The sequence below is a fragment of the Erpetoichthys calabaricus genome, chromosome 2 (assembly GCF_900747795.2).
Source record: "Erpetoichthys calabaricus chromosome 2, fErpCal1.3, whole genome shotgun sequence".
Lineage (NCBI taxonomy): Eukaryota > Metazoa > Chordata > Cladistia > Polypteriformes > Polypteridae > Erpetoichthys > Erpetoichthys calabaricus.
In genome coordinates, this window is record NC_041395.2 from 33,626,102 (window position 1) to 33,650,651 (window position 24,550).

A 24,550-nucleotide genomic window follows, 5' to 3' on the forward strand; every position below is an offset into this window, starting at 1 on the left:
TCTTCCATACAAAATCTCTCCATTTCAGTTAAATTTGATGGCTGCCGAGCATGGACAGCCTGCTTCAAATCATCCCATAAATTTTCGATGATATTCAAGTCAGGGGACTGTGACTTCCATTCCAGAACATTGTACTTCTCCCTCTGCATGAATGCCTTTGTAGATTTTGAACTGTGTTTTGGGTCATTGTCTTGTTGGAATATCCAACCCCTGTGTAACTTCAACTTTGTGACTGATGCTTGAACATTATCCTGAAGAATTTGTTGATATTGGGTTGAATTCATCCGACGCTCGACTTTAACAAGGGCCTCAGTCCCTGAACTAGCCACACAGCCCCACAACATGATGTAACCTCCACCAAATTTGACAGTAGGTAGCAGGTGTTTTTCTTGGAATGTGGTGTTCTTCTTCCACCATGTAAAGCACTTTTTGTTATGACCAAATAACTCAATTTTTGTTTCATCAGTCCAAAGCACTTTGTTCCAAAATGAATCTGGATTGTCTAAGTGAGCATTTGCATACAACAAGAAACTCTGTTTTTGGCGTGAGTGCAGAAAGGGCTTATTTCTCATCACCCTGCCATACAGATGTTCTTTGTGCAAATTGCGCTGAATTGCAGAACGATGTACAGATACACCATCTGCAGCAAGATGTTCTTGCAGATCTTTGGAGGTGATCTGTGGGTTGTCTGTGACCATTCTCACAATCCTGCTCATTTGCCGCTCCTGTGTTTTTCTTGGCCTGCCAGACCTGCTGGACTTAACAGCAACTGTGCCTGTGGCCTTCCATTTCCTGATTACATTCCTTACAGTTGAAACTGACAGTTTAAACATCTGAGATAGCTTTTTGTAGCCTTCCCCTAAACCATGATACTGAATAATCTTTGTTTTCAGATTTTTTGAAAGTTGCTTTGAGGATCCAATGATGTCACTCTTCAGAGGAGAGTCAAAGGGAAGTACAACTTGTAATTGACCATCTTAAATACCTTTATATCTCATGATTGGACACACCTGTCTATGAAGTTCAAGGCTTAACGAGCTAATCCAACCAATTTGGTGTTGCAAGTAATCAGTATTGAGCAATGGCAGGCATTCAAATCAGCAAAATTACAAGGGTACCCACATTTTTGCACAGCCAGCTTTTCACATTTGATTTAATTTCATACAACTAAATACTGCTTCACTAAAAATCTTTGTTCGGAAAACACCCCAGTACTCAGATGTTCCTAGGAAATGAAAGACATATCGCTGTTATCTTTTTTTGTTGAAAGTAGAGTCAATTATTATGCAGGCTGAGAGGGGTACCCAAATTGTTTCATATATATATATTGTGGCATGCCTCTGGCGTCCATGCCCAGCTGGGACAACCCATCACTCTATATTCAGGGGGAGCAGCCCTGGACGGTGAAATACCTCCCCCTGGACGCTAGATGGCCGCCCTGCCTCAGTTTCGCGCAGGGCTCCATGGGAATTGGAGTTGGGTGCAGCCCTGTTGGGTCCTGCAGGCGCCTCCAGGGGGTGCTGCAGCTGGGGCTCCTGAGCCCTTATGGGCAGTATATTCACCACACCCGGAAGTGCAGCCATAACTCAGTAATCAACCACCTGGGGCACTTCCAGGTGGACTATAAAAGGGGCCAGCAGCCACCACTTGGGGAGCCAGAGTTGGGAGGAGGAGAAGGAGGATAACGCTTGCCGTGAGGAGTGGTGGTGAAGGATATTCTGAGCTTTGCTTGGTTTTTTGTGCTTGTGGGGCTGTGTTGGGCCTGTGGGGTTCACGGGAAAGATGTGCCCTGCAGGTGAAGACAAATAAAATATTTTTGTTTATTTTTCCACATGCCTCCCGTGTGAGTCTGTGTCGGGTCGGCGCAATAAAGCATCTTTGATATAATATCTATATATATATTGTAACAGATAGAGGCTCTGTCGACCCCTTCAACCCTCAGACCAGACGTCAGACACCAGATAAAAGTCCAAATAATGGCTTATTAATAATAATAATAATAATAATGTGCACAAAGCACCCTCCACTCCACAATACTCAATAAACAATCAATAATCCAATTAACAATCCTCCAATCCCAGACGCTTAGCCACCCTGCCTCCCAAATCAGCTCGCCACCTGGGATTTCCCATGGTCCTTTTATAGTCCCTGACCCAGAAGTGTTTCCAACCCCCCAGTCCATGTGACTTTCCATCACTTCCGGGTCAGATTAAAAAGTTCTCTTCTTCTTCATCCCGGAAGCACATCATTCCTCCTGTCGCTGTGACTAAGATGTACTTCCGGGGCGTAGGGCACGTAATAATCCTTGGGCCTCCCTGCAGCGTCCTCTAGTTGCCCCCATGGTATCCAGCAGGGCTGTGGATAAAAACCCCATTGTCCAGGATTCCCTGCTGGCCTTTGGGGCACCTCCATGCTGCAGGGAGAGCTCCACCTGGCATCTTGGGGGTATTGGCCGGGATGAACAGCCGACCATATTCCACAATATATATTATATATTATATATTATATATATATGTATATGTTCCTGAATAACTTCCAAATGTGATAGAAGCTGCCATCTTGACAGGAAAGGGAAAAGCTGAAACAGTTTTCATGTAGTTTTAAGAGACTACAACTACAAAGATTTTCTTGATTAATCTTGTAGTAAAAAGGTGGAAATAGAACATTTTAAGCAACCATTTCTGCAAACAGAAGTGTTGGTTTAAGTATAAAAATATAAATTCAAATAGTAATATGATAGAAGAAAACAAAAGAAGCAAGAGAAACAAAACCAGCCTCCAGCCCAGCTCTTGCCCTCCAAACACAACTCCAGTTGATGCTGATGGAACATCCAATTCTGCATATGGGTTACCACAGAGGACCCACTCTTACTGTTTATACTGAATGATCCTTTGATTCTCACGGCTGAGAATTATCAAGAACTGGGGGCCAATTCAGTGACTAAAGGTTCCAAAGAAAAGACTTTCTCCTGACAAGAACTGACAGAAAGAGATAGAAAGAAAAAAGTCAAATTGAGGAAGAAAAAACAGAGACATTTCACCAAAAGAGCATTTTTTGGGCAGCTATGTTATTTGCTAAACAAAGATGGACTGAATAGTCTCCTATTGTTTGAAACATTTCTTTCATTCTACAGACACTGTAAAGCATGGTGATGGAAATGTTATGGTTTTGAGCTGCATTGCTGGATCAGGTTCTGAGTGGTTGACCATCATTGAATCCATTATGAATTCGAAATTGTACCAGAGGGTGCCTGAAAATTGTGTGAGACCATCTATCAGATGTTTGAAGCTCAAATGAAAGTGGACCTTGCAACATAACACCCCTCAAATATTTCACAGTGGAAAGAATGCTGCATGGTGGAGTGGGAAGAACCTTCTCTAATTTGATGTGTCTGCTAGACAGTTATAGGAAATGCCAATATCCAGCACTGCTCACCCACCTCTGACGGCATTGTTGTTAAGAAGGTCAAAAACACCAAGCTCCTCTGAATCCACATCGTGGCCCTTCAACTTTGCCTCCATAGCCAAAAGAGCCCGTCAGCGCCTGTACTTTTTGTGAAGGGATACTTTAACAAGTATGCTGTCTGTATGCTGTCTGTGCTTTGGTCACAGACGTGGATCCGGGCAGTCCCTATTCAAAAAATACGACCAGGGGAAAGTAAAGTACTCCACGTCGAGCTCACCACTCTCCAATGCGAGGCTTACCTCCCGTTTTTCAGGGCGATCTTCCTCCAAGTAGCCTCTTCAGCTCATTTGGTGACCCGGACTTCCACAATGGTGATGCAGGATTGAGAGATCACTGCTCTTGGGACCTGCCTATTTTTCCTCCTCCCCATCGGTAGGAAAGGTGCTTCTGTGGACCTCTGGTGGCTTATCGGACGAACTGCTGGTAGCAAAGGGTGTGTGTGTTCCGCAGCATGTGCGTGTCTTCATCTGTTGTGCCAGGCCGTTCACAAAATTATTTTTTTGACGGGTCCCTGCCTTTTAACAGGCAGAAAGTCCCATCTGGAATGCCTTTGTGAATTTGAACCCCAGACACAAACAGACAGACAGTCCTAAAGCACAAACGTTTATTCTCTTTTCCTTTTTACAGTACACACAGTGTACCAATCACCACTATATACTGTACTTTTCTTCTTCTTCTTCTTCTCTCTCTCTCTCTTTGTTCTGCCGCCCCCACTCCACTCTTGCAAGCTCTTTTCCCTGCCTCCCAACTCCAGCTCTCCAAATGGAGTGAGGCGGCCTCCTTTATACTGCACCCGGAAGTGCTCCAGGTGTTTCCCAATTGACATCCGGCAGCACTTCCAGGTGTAGTGGAAGTGCTGCATATGAACTTAGCTCCTCTTTTGGCAGCACTTCCTGGTGAGGCGGAAGTGCTTCATGCCGAGACTCTAGGAACTGTCCAGGAGCCCCCTGGTGGTGGCCACAGACCTCTGCTGGGTTGAGCTTCTAAGCTCTAGTTCTGTGGCCCCGATGTAAACCAAGGGGGCTGCCCTCTTGTGTCCCCGGGGAGGTACTGCTGGTAATATGTCCCTTCCCCCGATCTTCTCTTCAAAAGGGTGTCCCATGATGTCACATGATCCTATCTAAAAAATTCACAATTCAAGTAACCATCCATTTTCAAGCCTACTTAATCCAACTCAGGATCACAGGAGGAGCACTGACTGAAATATAGGAACCAGCATTGGATGGGCCACTAGTCCATTGCACACATACCCATACTCACACATACTAGGCTACTGAGTTCACAGTTAAACTGAAGCCCACTTATCTAGTAAACAGTGATGAATTCTGGACACATTGTATAGGGTTGTCTTTTCTCAAATTCAACAGAAAGCTCCACTGGCAGCAAATAAAGCTGACAAAATGCTGAAATCTAATGCCACACATGCTAGACATTATCACTTAGTCAGTACACAAGATGTTGATGTGCTGTTCCTCCTGCAGGTCGGATAAATTTTCAAAAATATTTGTGTGTGGCAGCAAGAAACATATCTCCTTTTATCAGTTAGGATTTTCACTAGAATTCCATCCATCCATCCATTTTCCAACCTGCTGAATCCGAACACAGATCTGCTGGAGCCAATCCCAGCCAACACAGGGCGCAAAGCAGGAACCAATCCTGGGCAGGACGTCCACTCACCGCACAATACACACACACACCAAGCACACACTAGGGCCAATTTAGAATCGCAAATCCACCTAACCTGCATGTCTTTGGACTGTGGGAGGAAACCTACGCAGACACAAGGAGAACATGCAAACTCCACGCAGGGAGGACCCGGGAAGCAAACCTGGGTCTCCTTACTGCGAGGCAGCAGCGCCACCACTGCACCACTGTGCCGCCCTTCACTATAATTTTTAAGGTGATATCTGCGTTAGGTTGGGTTCAACTGAATCTATTGGACTGACATCCTGGTTTTGTTTTTGGTCTACAAGTTCTCTTGCTCAGTTCACTTAATTTACTCAGTTTGCAGCTACAGTATAAAGCTTAACCTCTCATACAAGTCTGGGAAAAGGCGAGCTTTTAAGCCTGAGAAATCACCCCGTAAATGCACACGTTTACTTGCACATGTGTTAATATGTATGCTTACACAGTATTAAAAGACAGTGAACAACGTCATTTACCTTTGTTCCCGCGTTTGATAAAAGGCGAGCTTTTAAGCCTGAGAAATCACCCCGTAAATGCACACGTTTAATTGCACATGTGTTAACATGTATGCTTACACAGTATTAAAAGACACTCAAAAATTAACGTCATTTACCTTCGTTCCCGCGTTTGACTCGTGCTGTAAACCTCTTCCTTGTTTTTAGTTCACGTGATTACGTAGGAGGCGTGATGACGCGATACGTGACTCCGCCTCCTCCATTAGAGTATATGGACAAAAAAGAGGTTCCAGTTATGACCATTACGCGTAGAATTTCGAAATAAAACCTGCCTAACTTTTGTAAGTAAGCTGTAAGGAATGAGCCTGCCAAATTTCAGCCTTCCACCTACACGGGAAGTTCGAGAATTAGTGATGAGTGAGTGAGTCGGTCAGTCAGTCAGTCAGTCAGTCAGTGAGTCAGTCAGGGCTTTGCCCTTTATTAATATATATAGATTCCTCTGTGCTGCCACATGGGTTTCTTGTCTCTTAAGTGATAATTCTGTAATCATGGGTTCACTCTAGATAGAATGACTCTAAAGCTGTGATTAAACTCCTTATGTATGTTTTGTTTTCATGAAGACCTTCCTGCAAAAAACACACAAAATCTGGTCTGAAATTTGTTTTGTGTAATGTACTGATATTGGCCTGGCTTGTATAATCTTAAACAAACTAGGTTTGTAGAAATGTTGATGTTTTTATTTGGTTGTGAAAGGAGTGACTCAATAAGATGGTAAACCTGTGGTTGGACCATAAACATTGGCAAAAGGATACTTTCTGAGATTTCATTTGCACCAAAAGAAGTTATTTGAAAGTGCTGTTGTAACACCTTGGAGCAGTGCTACATGATTAACGTCATCATAAATGTATTTTGTGCTGAGTCCCATCTTTCGTAGTGTTGTCCTGTTTGCATGGTCTGTGTGTATGTAAATATGCTCCCCTGGAAACAATGGGGGGGGGAAGGATAACACTGTGGAACCATGACCCCTCACGATAATTGGTCCTGTCAGTTCCATCACCTGCATCTGATCATTTTCTATTTAAACGGAAGGACAGAAAAAAAAAAAAAAACACATCTCGTTCTACTAGACTGCCATTCAAATCATTCACACCTTTGTCTTCTTGCCACTTTCAACACCCAAAAAGAACAGCTTTGCACCGCAAAACCCCGGGGTTCTGAATCACACCACATAGTGAGGACAAACACGATGAGACTGTTTCTTGTTGTTTGCGATGAGGAGCAAGCCATCATTTTCTTCTCTGTACTTTCTGCAGACTATTTTTCCAGCTGAACCAGATTCACAAACATTATCCGTTTTCTGTTAAATCTTCTGGACTTGTATGTGCGTTTCGTACTTTATGTGTGTCTTATTGAGTTCGTGTTCAGTGTGGGGTCAAGGGAGAATTTGTATTATATATTAACTTTGTCCTGCACTTTTCCTTTTTATTATTAATTTCCGACAGACACTTTTGGGGTTGAATGTTATGTTGGAGTTGGTTGGGGTATGATATATATATATATATTGTTTGCAGTTTGTTCATTTCTTTCTTTAATATATATTCACTTTATTATTTTACATACTGTTTGTTTATTGGCTTATTTTTGATCATCGATTGGGGGAAGTTTATTTGGAAGAAATACAGCTTGTCGGATCTAACGTCCTCATCTTGCCAGGCCATGGGTCTTGGTGGTGTAGCTGCCAGTTTAGGAGAGTGAGTCGGCCGTTACAACCTTATACCATGAAGGAAATGTTTAAAATGGTGGCTTTCATTCACTAGATAGTGCAGAGACTCTGGTCCATCTTCCAAGATTGATATAGCCTGAAAAGCAGCACAAGCACTTTGGCTCTTTCTTCCACTTCAGTGCCTAGCAGTAATTACACACTTCTTGCATTTAGCCAGTATTGAACATCTTCACATAATCTATCAGTGAGTCAAATGCAATGCCACCATTAAGCTTATCTTACCACTATTTGAGAGCCAGAGCTCTTTGTGGTATCTTTCAACTATCAGAATAACATGTTGAAACTGATCATTTCTTTAATGCTGTTCTTGGAATTAGGAAATTCAAAGTTGAGTATGTCAGCGTTGATTATGTATATCCATGTAGCATCCTTGTGAATTCTGCCAAAAAAGTTACATGCCTCTTATGCTATCTCCTTAAATGTCACTGCTATTCTTGTTCAGTTTTGCTCTCATTTGGAGAAACATGATGCTCCCTATCAGTAGCTACTCTTTCGTTCATGTGTTGAAATTTGCTGTAACTGTTTACACATGACTTATATTACAGGTTCTGTCTCATTTGGTTACCTGTAAATGCAAGCCATGTTGAGTTCCACTTTCCATTTCACAAGCAATTGCATGTCTTACTCAATCTCCAGTGAAATGGGGCTCATATTCTACATCATATTCTCTTTGGTCAATGGCATTCTAGTTTGGCAGTTACACAATCTTCATGCAGGCTCTGTCTCAGAAGCACTAGAGGTGGATGGATTCTTGATAGGTTAGAAGTTAGTTCTTTTTTGGTTTCGACTCTCCAATTCTCACTGTATCCTCATTCTCTTAGCTGCTCATTTGTGAACCAAGTCTTGATTTTTTCAATTTTATTTTTTTGCATTATTGCTGTTTTAGAGTTGCAAATATATACTGAATAAAAAACATCTACATGTGCTAAACTAAACTTATTACTCTGCATAACCTTAATAAATATTTTGTCCAAACCCAAGTACTTTAAGCAATTATTCTCAAAGCAGTGAATGAAATAAAGTGACACAGAAAATGACCTAAACTGAAATGAGCTAAACTAAACTTGATGACATTTTTTTAAACACACTGCAAACATTGAAAACACAACAAATAAAACTGATGAATATCATAGAGGTGAATGAAACACAATATGCTATAGGTTAACTAAAACCCTCATTAAAAACTTTCTGTGAATAGTCAAAACAAAGCTATTGAAAACAAATGAGCAACTACATGATGAAGCTGAATGATACAAAATACTAACTTAAAAAAATATAGTGAAAGTAGAGAAAGCCATTTTTGAGTGGTGCTCAGTTCTTGTGCAGGTACCCCATTGTACACCCTACTCACCATGTTTCCTTTGAATTACTGACGTGGAATATATAAACAGGGCTAAAACAAAATTAATCCCAAATTAATTTCCATTGGCTGAACTATTTTAGCGTGATAACATAGTTTTGTTATTTTAACCTCCAAAACCCCAAACCAATTTCAATCCAGTTTCTCAGTGAAAATTTTGCAAGGCCTCAAACTGTAAATTTTAAGTTATATCAACAGTTATATGATGTTAAATTTCATAAACTTCGACTGAGTCTTTCTGGAGACACTCCATCACACCCCATCATAACCATCATGTAGCCTGGGTTCATCTTTATTATACATGCAGAATTTCATTAACATTGACTCATTACAATCCCTCCTATGAAATCTTTGAAATGCTATATAATGTATATTTTAAGTTATATCAACCTAAATGCAAACTTTCCTGAAAATCATTTCAGCCATTTTTGTGTGATTGGCAAAGAAACAAACAGACAAGATGTGATTTGACAGTTGAAATGAGGTTCTTAGTGTGCATCATGTATAAATAACATCTAATGAAGCTAAAAAATTGAAAAGACAGTAAGAGTGTATTTTAGATTTTATTTATATAGATTTAGTAAGTTGTTTTACGCTTATAAGTAACTACATATAGAAAGACCTGACAGTAATGGCAATATGAAAAGTAATAATAGAAAAAGAACATTATTGAATAGTTTTCATTTTCAAATTTTTGAGTTATCTACTTTTCAATTTTAGGGTAATTATGGGTCAGAATATACTTGTCCTCCAGACTTATTTACCAGGCAGGGACAGGAATGGTCTTGCATGAAATATTTTTACATTATGTATTTAGTTATATTGAACATTAAAACCTTGCAAATGGATTTTGGTTTTGCAAGTTTCTGTTATAAAAAGTGTGTAATTGCTATAAATAGGGCACACTTTTGCTATGGTGACTTATGGTGCGCTCAAATGAAAACACCATAAAAAGACACTTGGACATGAACCCGGCATATGCAAGCTTAAAAAGAAGAGCACCCACATATTAAATAAGATTTTATGACCAACACCCTCTACACCCCACCTTGTTACTCCCAATCCCCTTACACACACCTACCCTCTCTTCCTCATTTGCTATATACTGCCTTTGATTCCTGTATGTCTAATCATGTTCCTCTTATGATGACGCCCGGTAGGGATCGGAAGCTTAGGAATAAAAAAATAATTTTAAGATATGGACTTATCTTCTCCCTTTGTGGATTTTTAGCTACAAATATACAAACCATATCACAGACCTTTGCTTCTATACATGCATAAATAGATAGATAGATAGATAGATAGATAGATAGATAGATAGATAGATAGATAGATAGATAGATAGATAGATAGATAGATAGATAGATAGATAGATAGATAGATAGATAGATAGATAGATAGATAGATAGATGACTGTAGCCTAAGAGCAGGTGGGGAAGCCAGACCAGTGAATTCACATCCACATTTATAATATTGGACACTACTCTAAATGATCTTAAAGTGCATTGTGTTCTCAAGAAACAGCGGTGACCCGATGATTTATTTCTGGTGGGAATTACTGCTAATTTTAAAAATTACGACCCTACATGAGTTGATCTGTCTTTTCCACTGGATACATGTTGCAGTTTTAATTTTCCAATTTACTATCTCTGTGTAAGTTTTATGCATGACGTATCTAAACCCAATAATTTCATTTTGTTTTCTATAATTCCAGATAATTAGTAACATTCACATCCAACTGGACTGGGGTATTTTTCACATTTACTAATCTTCCTTTTTGTTGCAGTGTGAAGTCCTTTAAGTTATGTCAAAGAAGTTTCTCATTCTCAGAAGACTTTACAAGTACTGATACATTTAAGTGGCACAAGAAAGTTAAATGATCTGATTTAACTTACAACATGAATCAGATATGCTGTGGTGTGATGGGTTGGTAACATCACTTCAAAAGAGGTTCACCAAATCAACAGGCTAATTAAAGGGGCAAGCTCAAATATAGGATGAAGGTAATAGAGGAGGAGAGAATTAAAACAAAGCTGAGTGCCATTATGAACAATGCTACACATCCTTTGTCTGTCACACTAACACTGAAGACTGTCAGCCAATGAATTATTCAGCAGAAGTGTGTCAAGAAATGTTACTGAGGCTCCTTTATACCAACATCAATATGTTTGCATAATGCCTCACTCTGACTGTGACAGCCAAACCAAAACTTTTTTCTTGAATTTTTCTTTCTTATACTAACGCCAGTGTGTGTTCAGACCAAAGTGTGTGTGTGTGTGTATTTATTTACTTATTTATCTACCTATTTATGTATTTATTTGTTTAAAGAACTCCTGTAAAAGCAAAATTTCTTTATCTATCTATCTATCTATCTATCTATCTATCTATCTATCTATCTATCTATCTATCTATCTATCTATCTATCTATCTATCTATCTATCTAATCAGTCTAAAGTGCTCATCCTTGGGAGTTAAAAACATATCCTTTAAAGCTTGTGAAATTTCTAAATTTAAGAAAAACTGCATTTTAATTTCAAAACATACTATAATGTTGAATACATAAACAGAACTTAATGTACATCTCATAAAAAAATAAACATGTGATCCTGTGGTTTTCTGTTTTGACTGGTAACAACAATTCTTTGTGATAAAAAAGACAAGCCAAAATAAAATCTCAAGAAGTATTAACATTTTTTTTTGCTTTAACTGCCAAATACCAAAAACATCTGTTTGCATGGTATTTCACTTTTTGATATGGATTTCACTACAATTCACTCACTGTGTTTATCTAACACAGTAATACACAGCCATGTCTGTAGTTTGCAGGTTGTTCATGTTTAAGTACAGCATGTTGTTGGAATTGTCTCTGCTGATTGTAAATCGTCCCTCAACAGATTTTGCATACCACTGGCTGCTGCCACCAGGATTGATTGTTGCCACCCATTCCAGTCCTTTACCAGGAGGTTGATGAACCCAGCCCATGTAGTGGCTACTGAAGGTGAACCCTGAGGCTTTACAAGACAACCGGTGTGACTGTCCGGGCAGTAGAGTTATTGGATCAGATTCTTGCAGCTTTATTTCAGCAGAAGCATCTAAAAAAGAGAAGAAAGAAATTTAAAATCTGTTCTAACTCAGAACAATTCTGTTGGAGTCTTATTATATGAAGCACTTACTGAAGGCATACACTGTCATTAAAATCAAAATTGAGTCCAAGAGTTCCATTTTAAAATGCTCTGTTGTTTGATACGCTAACAGTAACAGCATTGAGCTTCTACACCTTTTATAGCCATTGGGGAGAGAAGATAGTAAGAAGTAGTGGAGACAACTTTGCATAAATCTCAGAATGGGAGGGTTAGATACATGAAAGCACACAAAAATATCCTTATAGAAACCATACTTTATAAACTTTTCAGAGATGCTGTTTAATTTTTGAAACCATTAATTCATCCATTTTGAACATTCCTCATGGATTTACTGTATATGACAGCCAAATCTCTGCTGAATGCACTTAAATATGATGAATGTTTGTTTGATATTTAATCTAACTTTTGAACTTACTTACAAATTTGTCAAGTATGCAGATGATACCAAGCTAGGTGGATTGGCAGATAATCTTGAATCTGTTGAATCATTACAGGGGGACTTGAAAAGTACATAGGCTTGGGCAGATTTGTGGCAGGTGAAATTTAATATAAGTAAGTGTAAATAGTATTACAAGTAGAAAGTGCCAGACAGTGTTCAGAAGCCATTAAGAAGGCTAAAAGAATGTTATAGCACCCTGAAGTATGGAGTACAAGTCCAAGGAGGTTATCCTCAAGTTTTATAATGCACTGGTGAGGCCTCAACTGGAAAACTGCATGCAGTTGTGGTCCTCAGGCTAGAAAAAGGACATAGCGGTGCTAGGAAAAGTCCAGAGAAGAGTGAATAGGCTGTGCTACAGGGGATGAATTACAAGCAAATATTTAAAGAAATGAGCCTTTTCAGTTTAAGTAAAATAAGTGTAAGAGGAGTTATGATTGAAGTATTTACAATTATAAAGGAAACTAGTACAGTGGATTGAGACAGTTACTTTAAAATTAGTTAATTAAAACATGTGGACACAGTTGGAAACTTGTTAAGGGTAAATTTTATACAAATATTAGGAAGTTTTTCTTTGCACAGAGAACCATAGATAGATAGATAGATACTTTATTAATCCCAAGGGGAAATTCACATACTCCAGCAGCAGCATACTGATAAAGAAAATATTAAATTAAAGAGTGCTAACAATGCAGGTATACAGACAGACAATATCTTTGTATAATGTTAACGTTTGAACATTCAAGGAGTTGATGTAGAAGTGGTCCACTCCTACAGATACTTGAGGGTCCACGTTAATTACAGGTTGGACTGGTCTAGGAACACAGAGGAACTATATTAGAAAAGGCAGAGCAGGCTCTTTTATTGTAACTTAGGAGGCTGCATTTCTTTAATGTGACAAGTGACATCCTTATCCTCTTCTGCTCCTCTGTGATGGCCAGCGCAATTTTCTACACTGTGGTATGCTGGACTGGTAACATCTCTTCAAGAGAATTCTACTAAATGAAAGAGCTAATTAAAAGGGCAGGGTCAGTTATAGGACACACTTTGGACCACCTGGAGGTCACAGCAAAAAAAAAAAAAAATTATATACAAAACTGAACACCATTGGTAACAATGCTACACATCCCCTCTCTGACACACTAACACTGAGGACTTTCAGCAAATGAATCATTCAGCAGAAGTGTGTCAAGAAATGCTACGGGGACTCCTTTATACCAACAGCAATACTTCTGCATAATGCCTCACTGTGACTGTGACAGCTTTGAGATACTAGGGGTCACTGTTGCCCCTTTAAACCCAAAAGGCAGACGCACAGGACACAGGTTAAAAGCACCAAGAAGTATTTTAATACTTTTTCTTCTTGAAACAGTGCCCTAAGCACCACAGCCACTAATAGGCACTCAAATAAACAATGCAAAATTCTTCTTCACTCCTCCATACCTCCCAGGAAGCTTTGTCCACCATCCACATAACTCTGGCTCACTTGCTGGGTCTTCAGCAGTCCTTTATATATTTCTTGACCCGAAAGTGCTTCTACTCTTCCTCCCACGTGACTTGCCAGCACTTCCGGATCAGATGGAGAATCCCAGGTTCTTTAATCAGCCTGGAAGTACTTCTGTCCTCGTGACTTTGTACTTCCGGGCTATTGGAAAGCCTGACTCCTCAGGTTCACTTGCAGCATCCCTGGCGGAACCCAAGGTAGCCAGCATGGGTGTGGTATAAAAACCACATGTCCCATGGTGCCCTGTGGAAATCCAGGGCACCACTACACTGCGGGGAATTTGCCATCTAACGTCCTGGGGGAAGTATTGTCCCAAAGAGGTTGCCTTCCCCCATCCTTCCATTCTATGGGCATCCTGGCTGGGTTGAGCTGCCGGCCGTCTATTACACTGCCCCACCCTGAGCTGAGCACTGTGAAGTGTAGCGTCCAGTCCCGTGAGGGTTGTCTTTCTCCAGGAGGGTTTGTTTGTGATGGACAGACCATGGATTCGTCCTATAAGGCAAGAACAAGAGAACTGTGGGGAGATACTGCATAAACTCTGCCATCTGATATCCTCCCAGTTCTCAGCAGACATTTCCTCCACAAGTGGCCCAGCCTGCACATTCATAAAACAGCTGTTTTCCTCCTGACATTCATGCCCTGTGTGTTTGGCAGCAGGCTGGAAATACCTGCTCCGCCCCTCAGCTTGCTGAAGGTGGACCGTTTACCCGTCCCCACAGGCAGCGTCCTTCTGAGAAACGGGAGCTCACTGGTCTACATGGTACACTATTAGGAGATCCCTGATTTTCTCCTAGGACATCCTTTTTTATCTGGGGTTTTATCAAAGTCTGGGTCTCTTTATGTGTAAGAGAGATGCCATCTATTACACAGCCAAGTCAGACATTTTTCTTTCTTAATAATTTTCTTGCTTTATAGTCATTCTGATGTGTGTTCAGAGTAGTGTGTGTGTTTGTTTGTTTGTTTGTTTGTTTATTTATTTAAACAGCTTCTGTAAAAAAGCCAAATTCTACCTGGGGACAAATAAAGTTCTATCTATCTATCTATCTATCTATCTATCTATCTATCTATCTATCTATCTATCTATCTATCTATCTATCTATCTATCTATCTATCTATCTATCTATCTATCTATCTATCTATCTATCTATCTATCTATCTATCTATCTATCTATCTATCTATCTATCTATCTAATACTGAGCTGATCTTGAGATGTTAATCAGTCTAAAGAGCTCATCCTTGGGAGACAACATGTGAACTCCACAGCCCAAAAACTGAACCAGGATCCCTGGAGTTCTGAGACAATAATGCTAACTACTGCACCACCATGCTGACTTAAAAAGAGATTGTGCAAATGGTTTCATTAAAGTTAAAAACATATCCTTTAAAGCTTGTGAAATTTCTAAATTTAAGAAAAACTGCATGTTTAATTTCAAAACATACTTTAAAGTTGAATACATAAACAGAACTTAACGTACATCTCATAAGAAAAAATAAACGTGATCCTGTGGTTTTCTGTTTTGGCTGTTAAGTACAATTCTTTGTGATAAAAATGACAAGACAAAATCAAATCTCAAGAAGTATTAACATTTTTTTTTTTGCTTTAACTCCCAAATACCAAAAACATCTGTTTGCATGGTATTTCACTTTTTGATATGAATTTCACTACAATTCACTCACTGTGTTTATCTAACACAGTAATACACAGCCATGTCTGCAGTCTGCAGGTTGTTCATGTTTAAGTACAGCATGTTGTTGGAATTGTCTCTGCTGATTGTAAATCACCCCTCAACAGATTTTGCATACCACTGCTTGCTAGCATCAGGTCTTATTTCTGCCACCCATTCCAGTCCTTTACCAGGAGGTTGACGAACCCAGTGCATGTAGTGGCTACTGAATGTGAACCCGGAGGCTTTACAAGACAACTGGTGTGACTGTCCGGGCAGTAGAGTTATCGGATCAGATTCTTGCAGCTTTATTTCAGCAGAAGCATCTAAAAAACAGAAGAAAGAAATTTAAAATCTGTTCTAACTCAGAACAATTCTGTTGGAGTCTTATTATATGAAGCACTTACTGAAGGCATACACTGTCATTAAAATCAAAATTGAGTCCAAGAGTTCCATTTTAAAACGCTCTGTTGTTTGATACGCTAACAGTAACAGCATTGAGCTTCTACACCTTTTATAGCCATTGGGGAGAGAAGATAGTAAGAAGTAGTGGAGACAGCTTTGCATAAATCTCAGAATGGGAGGGTTAGATACGTGAAAGCACACAAAAGTATCCTTCTACAAACCTTGCTTTATAAAACTTTCAGAGATGCTGTTTAATTTTTGAAACATTTAATTCATCCATTTTGAACATTCCTCATGGATTTATATGACCGCCAAATCTCTGCTGAATGCACTTAAATATGATGAAAGTTTGTTTAATATTTAATCTAACTTTTGAACTTACTTCAGGCTCCAGGCTAGGAAAAGGACATAGAAGCACAGTTAGAAACTTGTTAAGGATAAATTATATACAAATATTAGGAAGTTTTTCTTTGCACAGAGAACCGTGGAATAAGTTACCAAGTAGTGTGGTGGACAGTAGAACTTCAGGGACCTTCAAAACTCAGCTTGTTTGGAAGAAGTAAGTGGTTAAGACTGGCGAGATTTGTTGTGCTGATTGGTCTGTTCTCATTTAGATTGTGATAAATGTGTCAATACTGCCAACCACGGATACGTTTAAATCATCCATTCACAGCATTTCTAAAAAAAAATATCATTACACTTACGTCTACTGAGCTCACGTTAATCATCAGATTTTTATTTATTTTAAAATCTAGTAAGTTTTTGTATAATATTTAGTAATTAATTATATTTGTATAATAATAATAATAATAATAATCTTCAATGGGCTGGCACACTTTCCTGCTTTGCATCCAATGCTTGCTAGGATAGACTCCAGCTTTTCTTCAGACCTGCTCATGATAAGTAGGTTTAGAAGATGGATGAATGGGTGGTGTGGCAGACACCCCTGCACACTATATTCAGGGGGAGCAGCCCTGGACACTGCAATACCTCCCCCTGAACGCTAGACGGCCGCCCCCCCCAGGGCTGGAGCAGTGTCTCGGCTTCCCACAGGGCTCCCTGGGAATTGGAGTTGGGTTCCCGCAGGCACCGCCAGGGGGTGCTGTGTTTGGGACTCCTGTGTGGGCAGCATATGAATCACACCCGGAAGTGCAAATGGAACTCAGTAATCAAACACCTGGTGAACTATAAAAGGAACCAGCGGGTCATGACAGGTTCCACTGTGTATATATATATATATATATATATATATATATATATATATATATATATATATATGGTATACAGGGTGGGGCAAAAGTAGGTTTACAGTCGTTCATATGGAAAAAGACATTCAATTTATGATTATTACAATAGCTTTATTAACTCATAGCTTTAAGAAGAAGAAGAAGACACATAAGGAGACAAATAATACAAATAAATAATACAATAATTATTAAATAATTAAATAATATAAAGATAAACTCTGTGTTTCACACACTCACAGCACTAAACCTACTATTGTCCACTCCTGTATGTATATAAATTGTGAAAAGGCGCTATATAGGCGCGTGACCTAACACAGACTGGACATGGAGGCACAAGTAAAACAGATAAACTATTTATTTTTCTTCACCTGTGGGGCACGTCTTCCCCGTAATCTTCACAGGCGCAACACACTTCTGCCACACCAGGAAGTGCTGCTGGAAAATCATCAGAGAGCACCTGGAGCACATCTGGGGTGTTATAAAAGAGGCCGCCTCCTCCAAGTGAGAGAGCTGAGTCAGGAGGAAGAAGTCAATGCTCGGGAGGAGAGGTGGAAAGGTGGCAGGAGAAGTCCGGAAGGGCAAGAAAAGGATGGAAGAAAGGTGTTTAGTGCAGGGGCATTGTGTTGTGTGCTGGACTTTTATTAGTAAAGAGTGTGTTTTTTGGAACATTGTGTCCATGTCTGTTTGTGCCGAGGCTGAACTACCATAAAATACATATGTACACATGTTATATATATTTTTAATATATATATATTTTTTTTTTATTTTATTTTTTTTTTAACCAGGTTCTCAGGTTACACACAATGAATATGAATTTCCCATATACAATGTTTCAAAAAAATAAAATAACACAAAACATTAAGAAATAAAATATTGGTAGAAATGTACAACAAAATTTGACACCAAAGCAACTACAGTTTCTTCAAAGCTGGCACCAGGACTACCATTTGTTGAAGAGAAAGCATCTTATTCATGGATTGAAATGCGCCACATACTAAAGGAACCCTCCACCACTATCCATGATCAGGTTCCTGCTTCACAAAGCATTTAGCTTAATCTAGAAACTTCCAGCCATGTTTCACTCCAATTCTCTTCACAACCTTCCACCTTGGCGTAGCGTACAGATTCCATGCCTCTTGAATTTCTCTGGTACGCAAGGGTCAAACACTGGCAGTTCACTTGGCAGGCCAGAGTCCTTTTCTCAATTAAAAAACTTCAATTTATGTCCCCAACATTGTGCAGTTTTCAAATTGAACAAAAAAGATATAATCTAAAACATTACAATGAAAACTATAGGCAGTATTACACACCAAAGAAAAAAAAAACTTAAACACCCCCAGCTTCCCTTTCTGTAGGCTTTTTTTTCTTTCCTACTTATACAGGTTTCCTATCTGCCTATCTGCTCAGCTGTTATTCATCATCCTAAACTAACTTCACCTGAGAGAATTCAAGAATCAAACTATGAATGAACCAATTAAATTAACATACCACTTAAAGCACAATAAACACAAGCAATTAATCAATTAATTTGGTGTGCATAAAACAAGAACAAAATGTCTAATTTAAACAAATGAAACAATTTAAACAAATGAAACAGTTGTGAGTAATCTTATCACAAATTTAGCAATTCAACTTATACAGTAACTGACAAACATGAATCCTTCTACATTTAACACAGATATCAAAACGTATTTGAACATATCGACATCTGTACTGCAACACAAGGGGTAAAAAAGGGGTACAAAGGGAAGGTTGCACCACAGCTTACATGCTCACCTGTTACACTTTTAGCTAAGAAGACATCCAGTCTTTGGAGGACTAGTAATGTTTCCACATGCCCACCCCCTTTTCTTCTCGTCTGCCATCCTTAAAACCCCACCTTGTCAATCAATCACACACCATAATGTCAGCAGAGCCTGTGCTCTCTACTGTTGCCACTAAGGTTTCTACTACTACTAAAACATCATCATTAAACAGATTTGCTCCACGACACCCCAACCCTTCCTACGACCTCTTGTTTCTTTTATGTCACAGCACATGTGGTGTTCACTGGATGTTCAAACTGTTCTTTATACAGCCTCCAGTTAATCCAAAATGATGCTGCAAGAATTATTACAAGAACAAGAAACTATGAACACATAATTCCAGTTCTTAAACCCTTACACTGGCTCCCAGTTACGTTTAGGGCAGATTTCAAAATCCTCCTTTTAACATATAAAGTCTTAAATGGCCAAGGTCTGGTTTACTTGTCTGAACTTATCATGACTTACAAACTAAAGTGCACATTAAGATCTCAAGATGCCGGTCTGCTTATGATTCCAAGAATTAATAAAATAACAGTGGGAGGTCGAGCTTTTAGTTATAAGGCCCCTAAACTGTGGAATGGTCTGCCTGCTACTATAAGAGATGCCCCTTCGGTCTCAGCTTTCAAATCCCGGCTGAAGACTCACTACTTCAGTTTAGCATATCCTGACTAGAGCTGCTGATTAACTGTACAGACTGTATCTCTGTTGTGAGTCATTAGCACTAAAACATAAGTAAAATGATAGTTAGAATTTCTTACCTATCCTGTTTCTCTTCTCGGTACTCAAATGTGACACTTGGTGCCACAGCCCACCTGCCAAGTTGTTTTGCCTGCCTAAGGTTAAGTCATCCCTAATGGAGGATTGCAGGAATCGTGGGGTAGAGGGGTCCTTTCATTGGATTGGCTGTCTCCGCTTTGGAATGGCCAATTGGGGGAGGCAGCTTGGTGGCTGAGGTCTCCAGGACTCTAAACAAATCCAAATCATATTATGTCTTACTATCTACTGTTAAATTCTGCTCCATACTTGTAATATTTTTATTTTTATATTGTACTGAAGATTACTTGTGTTCTGTTCTGTGTATTGTATTGTATTGTATTGACCACCTTCTTTTTGACACCCACTGCACATCTAACCTACCTGGAAAGGGGTCTCTCTTTGAACTGACTTTTCTAAGGTTTCTTCCATTTTTTTCCCTACAACCATTTTTTTTTTTTGGAAGTTTTTCCTTGTCTTCTTAGAGAGTCAGGGCTGGGAGGCTGTCAAGAGGTTGGGCCTGTTAAAGCCCATTGTGGAACTTCTTGTGTGATTTTGGGCTATATAAAAATAAATTGTACTAGCCAACCCGCGGCGTAACATACGCCGCATAATTATGTATTGATGGGTGAACACTTGCTGAACGACACAGTTGTCCAAATGGGGTGGGTTTGTGGATACCACTGTGAATGAATGAATAGATGGACCTCTGGAGAGAGCAACATACAATTGCCCGTGACTGAAAGCGGAATCGTCTGTGACGATGGAGGCCACGCTGGTGAAAGTTACTTTGTCGGTAGGGATAAGTTTCAGCACTTGTTCATTAAGGTGTAGCGAGTCTTCGTTGTTGACGCTTAATATAGCTTGCGTACTGAGTTGTTCCGGAGTCACAGTTGAGAAACACTTTTTTAATGTCTTTTAAGCACAGGGAAAAAAAATTAACATGTGAAACATCCGTAATGTAATAAGCCACCAAGAAAAGTAACATTGCAACAATGCACGCTACGATCCGATCGCTGTAAACAGAAGTGAAAACAAAATCGAGGCTGGTGCATTCTTTAACTGCCTTGTAGCGCAATGGTAGTGCTGCTGTTTTGCAGTAAGGACACTGTGGAAGATTTTGGGTTCAGTTTCCGGTTTCTCCCTGTGTGTATAGCGCTTTGAATACTGAAAACACTGGTATATCAATGTAATGAAGTATTATTATTCTTATGCGTCCAGCGCTCTCTCTCTCGCGCGCGCCTGTATGCGTGTGTGTGTCGCTCGCTCTCTCTCGCTCGCTCGCTGCACGTGTTCCTGCAGGCATACCAGTAAGTGAATGAAAAGATGGAACTCTGGAGAGAGCAACATACAACTGTCCGTGACTGAAAACTGGTTTTGGCAGATACAGGCAAATCTTTTTGAAAGTTTGGCCCTGTGCCTTATCAATTGTCATCGCAAAGGCAAATCTAACAGGAAATTATCTTCGTGTTAAAGTAAAAGGCAAATTATCCGAAACAAACAAACTGTTTTACACGCTGCATACCAACCCGCAGCGTAGTATACGCCGCATAATCACGCCGCTTTTTTATTGTTTTTTAAGCAGAGGGAAAAAATGAACATTTGCAACATCCGTAACGACGCTTTCAGTAAGTACAATGCACACGCGTTTAATTTGTCAGCCACTTTTTGCCAGCCATCTTTTCTTGTTTGGGCTGCTTTTGCAGTGTTACCGCTTGTGCATATTAAATCTTGAAATCCTTCAAGTAACTAATTAACCTTTTAACCGCCAACTCCCTAAATGCCAGGATGAATCTGAACAATTTTCGTTTTTTTACTTTACATTTATTCAAGCAGTATTTACCTGCTGAAATACCTGCTGAAATACCTGCTGAAATGTTTCAAATAAATGGTTAATCAAAGGACGTAGCTTGAACAAGCGGTCACGGTTTGGATCTTTCATATCTGGCTCAGATAACGGGCAGCAGTCCAGTTGAGATGCTGGGGATACACCCACTCATCGCCATCATCCGATGCGTCGTCATTCACAGTATCATGCAGCGCACGTTGCTGATCATCATTGTCGCTAAAATCTTCTTCAGAACTGCTACAATCATGATCAGAATTATTGTCCAAAATAGCCTGCAAAACCTCACTTGAAGTCAGTTTACGTTTCGCCATATTCACAGCTTTCACTTTCGAATCACATCACGTGATAGGCCAATACAAGCGCAGAGTTGTCGAAATACAACGTAGTAATAATACCCACGCCAAACCGTCAGTTATACTACGCGCCAGGCATTCACATAACCACAGGCAAATGTGCCGGATAATTCCGGCAGAAAGGCGTCAGCAATAAAGCTACGATGCCGGATATATCCGGCAGAGGGCGGTTAAGGGGTTAACTAACACCCACCCACCCAGCTTGTGAGAAAAAAATGTGCCCGTTCTTTCATCATTTTGTTGCAGCCTATGAACGACTTGCTGATCACGTTTTCTAGACTCAATATACAGTGGAACCTTGGTTCACGACCAATAATTCGTTCCAAACCTCTGGTTGTAAACCGATTTGCTGGTGAACCGAAGCAATTTCCCCCATAGGATTGTATGTAAATACAATTAATCCATTCCAGACCGTACGAACTGTATGTAAATATATATTTTTAAAGATTTTTAAGCACAAATATAGTTAATTACACCATAGAATGCACAGTGTAATAGTAAAAACATTGAATAACACTGACATAAACACCCAGGCTACCTGCTCAGCTGCATGGGCAGGCTCTCTCTCTCTCAGCAGCAGCCTCCCCAGCCCATACCCCCCACCCCCCCTCTCTCTCTCTCAGCAGCGTGGGAGCCTCCCCACCCCCTCTCTCAGCAGCGCACGCCTCCCCAGCCCCCCCCCCTCTCTCAGCAGCACGCGAGCCCCCTCCCCCTCTGTCTCTCAGAAGCACAAGAGCCCTCTCTCTCTCTGTAACATTGCCACAGTTGTAGAAACACTTTTTTTTTTAATGAGTTTTAAGCACAGGGGGAAAAAAATGAAAAAGAGGCACAGGGCTTATTGGTTTTTAAACACTGCTTCCTTCATTGTGTTTTAACCTCAGTTTTAAAGGATTGCGCGGCTCTCTCTGTTGCGCTGCCTGTGTGTGAACCAAGGTTCCACTGAGGTTAACTAATGAAAAGTCAACGTGGCTCAGAGCTGCAAGTGGACTGTGGCACAGACAAACAGAAATGACGGCATGTTTTCCGAGGCGTCGCGTCTGAATTGGTGGGCGTGGCTCTGTGATTTTTTTCGTCGTATCCAATGGTCTAAGAGTTGGTGGGCGTGGCTACTTCCTGCGTGCGCCTTTGGCGTCTTACTTGTTGGCGGCTTAGTGAATCCACGCCCCTTCCGGCGTGCTTTCCATGGTCGGCTACTTGTCTTCTGGCTTAGTGAATTATATATATAGATTGTATTGTATTGTAATTTCCGTCTGTCAATGTGGCTTCTCTTCCAACATCTCCAGCTTGTGTTAGATTAGTTGGTGTTTTCACATAGGCTTGAGGATGTGTGAATCACTGGGCCCTCTGAGGACTGGCAACCTGTCCAGTGTTTCTTCCTGCCTTGTGCCTGCATCTTCTGGAATGGCCTTCATGTCCCTGAAACCCTGAATTGTATTAGCTGGGTTGGAGAATATTATGCATTTCAGATGACTGTAGCCAGACATGTAAATTCACACCCACAATCATAATACTGGACACTTTTCTGGACAATCTTATATGTGAACCATCTCTTGAAGTACATGGCTTGACCAACTGGCTTATATTTGGTGGGTATTATTCCTAATTTAAAAATTTGTGATCCTGCAAGAGTTAATGTTTCTTCTGCACTGGATATATGTTACAATTTTAATTTTCCAATTTTGCAGTTTATTTTCTCTTTGTAAGTTTTATGTATATCTTAACAAATCTAAATCATTTCATTTTGTTTTTTTTTGTAATTCCAGATTATTACTAACAGTCACATCCAACTGGACTATTGCGTTTTTAACTTGTACTAATGAATCATTTTCTTTTAGTTGGAGTGTAAATTCATTTAAGTCATTGTAATTCAGTTATAAGTGTAATCCATTCAAACGTTTTGTGAACATGAGTTATATATAACACGCTTGAGATTTATATATCACATTTTCCAAGCTCAGTAGGCTTTACAAGTACAGATACATTGATGTAACAAGAAAATTAATGTACCTGATCAGTGTTACAGAGTGGATCAGAAATTGGGACTGAAGTGGCAAATGTATGGTGTCACACACGTGCGCCATGGGAGGCAACTAAAGGGCTTAAGTAAGGGCAGTTCCGAGGCATACCGGGATGTGGCAGAGTGCACTGACTCTTTTTCTCCCTTTCCTGTAGACCATTCCCGGAAAATTCCACCTGGCTCTCTTGACGTCACTTCCGGGACCGAGCCTATGAAAGGAGAGACCTTGCCCGCTCCGGCCCCTGTGATGTCACGTGTGGGCTTGAACCAATGGCTGAAGACCTTCATGAGCCTGTCCCCTATGATCTCATTTCCTGTCTTCCCCTTTAAAAGCCTGCACCTTTTCCCTATTCCCTCAGTTCTTTTTTGGACTCGGTTATGTGCACATCAGTGCCGTATTCATTTAAACAACTTTTGCAGCCAGGAAACCAATTATACGGGTGGCTGCCCCAAACCTTTCTATGACTCTGTGTCAAGTTTGTGACAATGGTTTTAAAGTCCCAGTCCAATGGTCTTTTACTGGGATGTAGGCACCCAGAGCTTATCCAGGTAGTCGTGAAAATCATGCTGAAAACTCTATTGGAGAAATCTAGTCAAAAAAATGGTGACTCCATATAAAAATGG

The 24,550-nt window shown here is 40.1% G+C and overlaps 1 gene segment (V, D, J or C); it reads right to left on the minus strand.

Moving 5' to 3' along the window:
- Nucleotides 1-11,533: 11,533 nt before the first annotated feature.
- Nucleotides 11,534-15,994, minus strand: LOC114645103 (Ig heavy chain V region 914-like). The segment is given in 2 exon segments: nucleotides 11,534-11,841; nucleotides 15,905-15,994. Coding segments are annotated over 2 exon segments (357 nt in total).
- Between the last annotated feature and the right edge of the window lie 8,556 nt (nucleotides 15,995-24,550).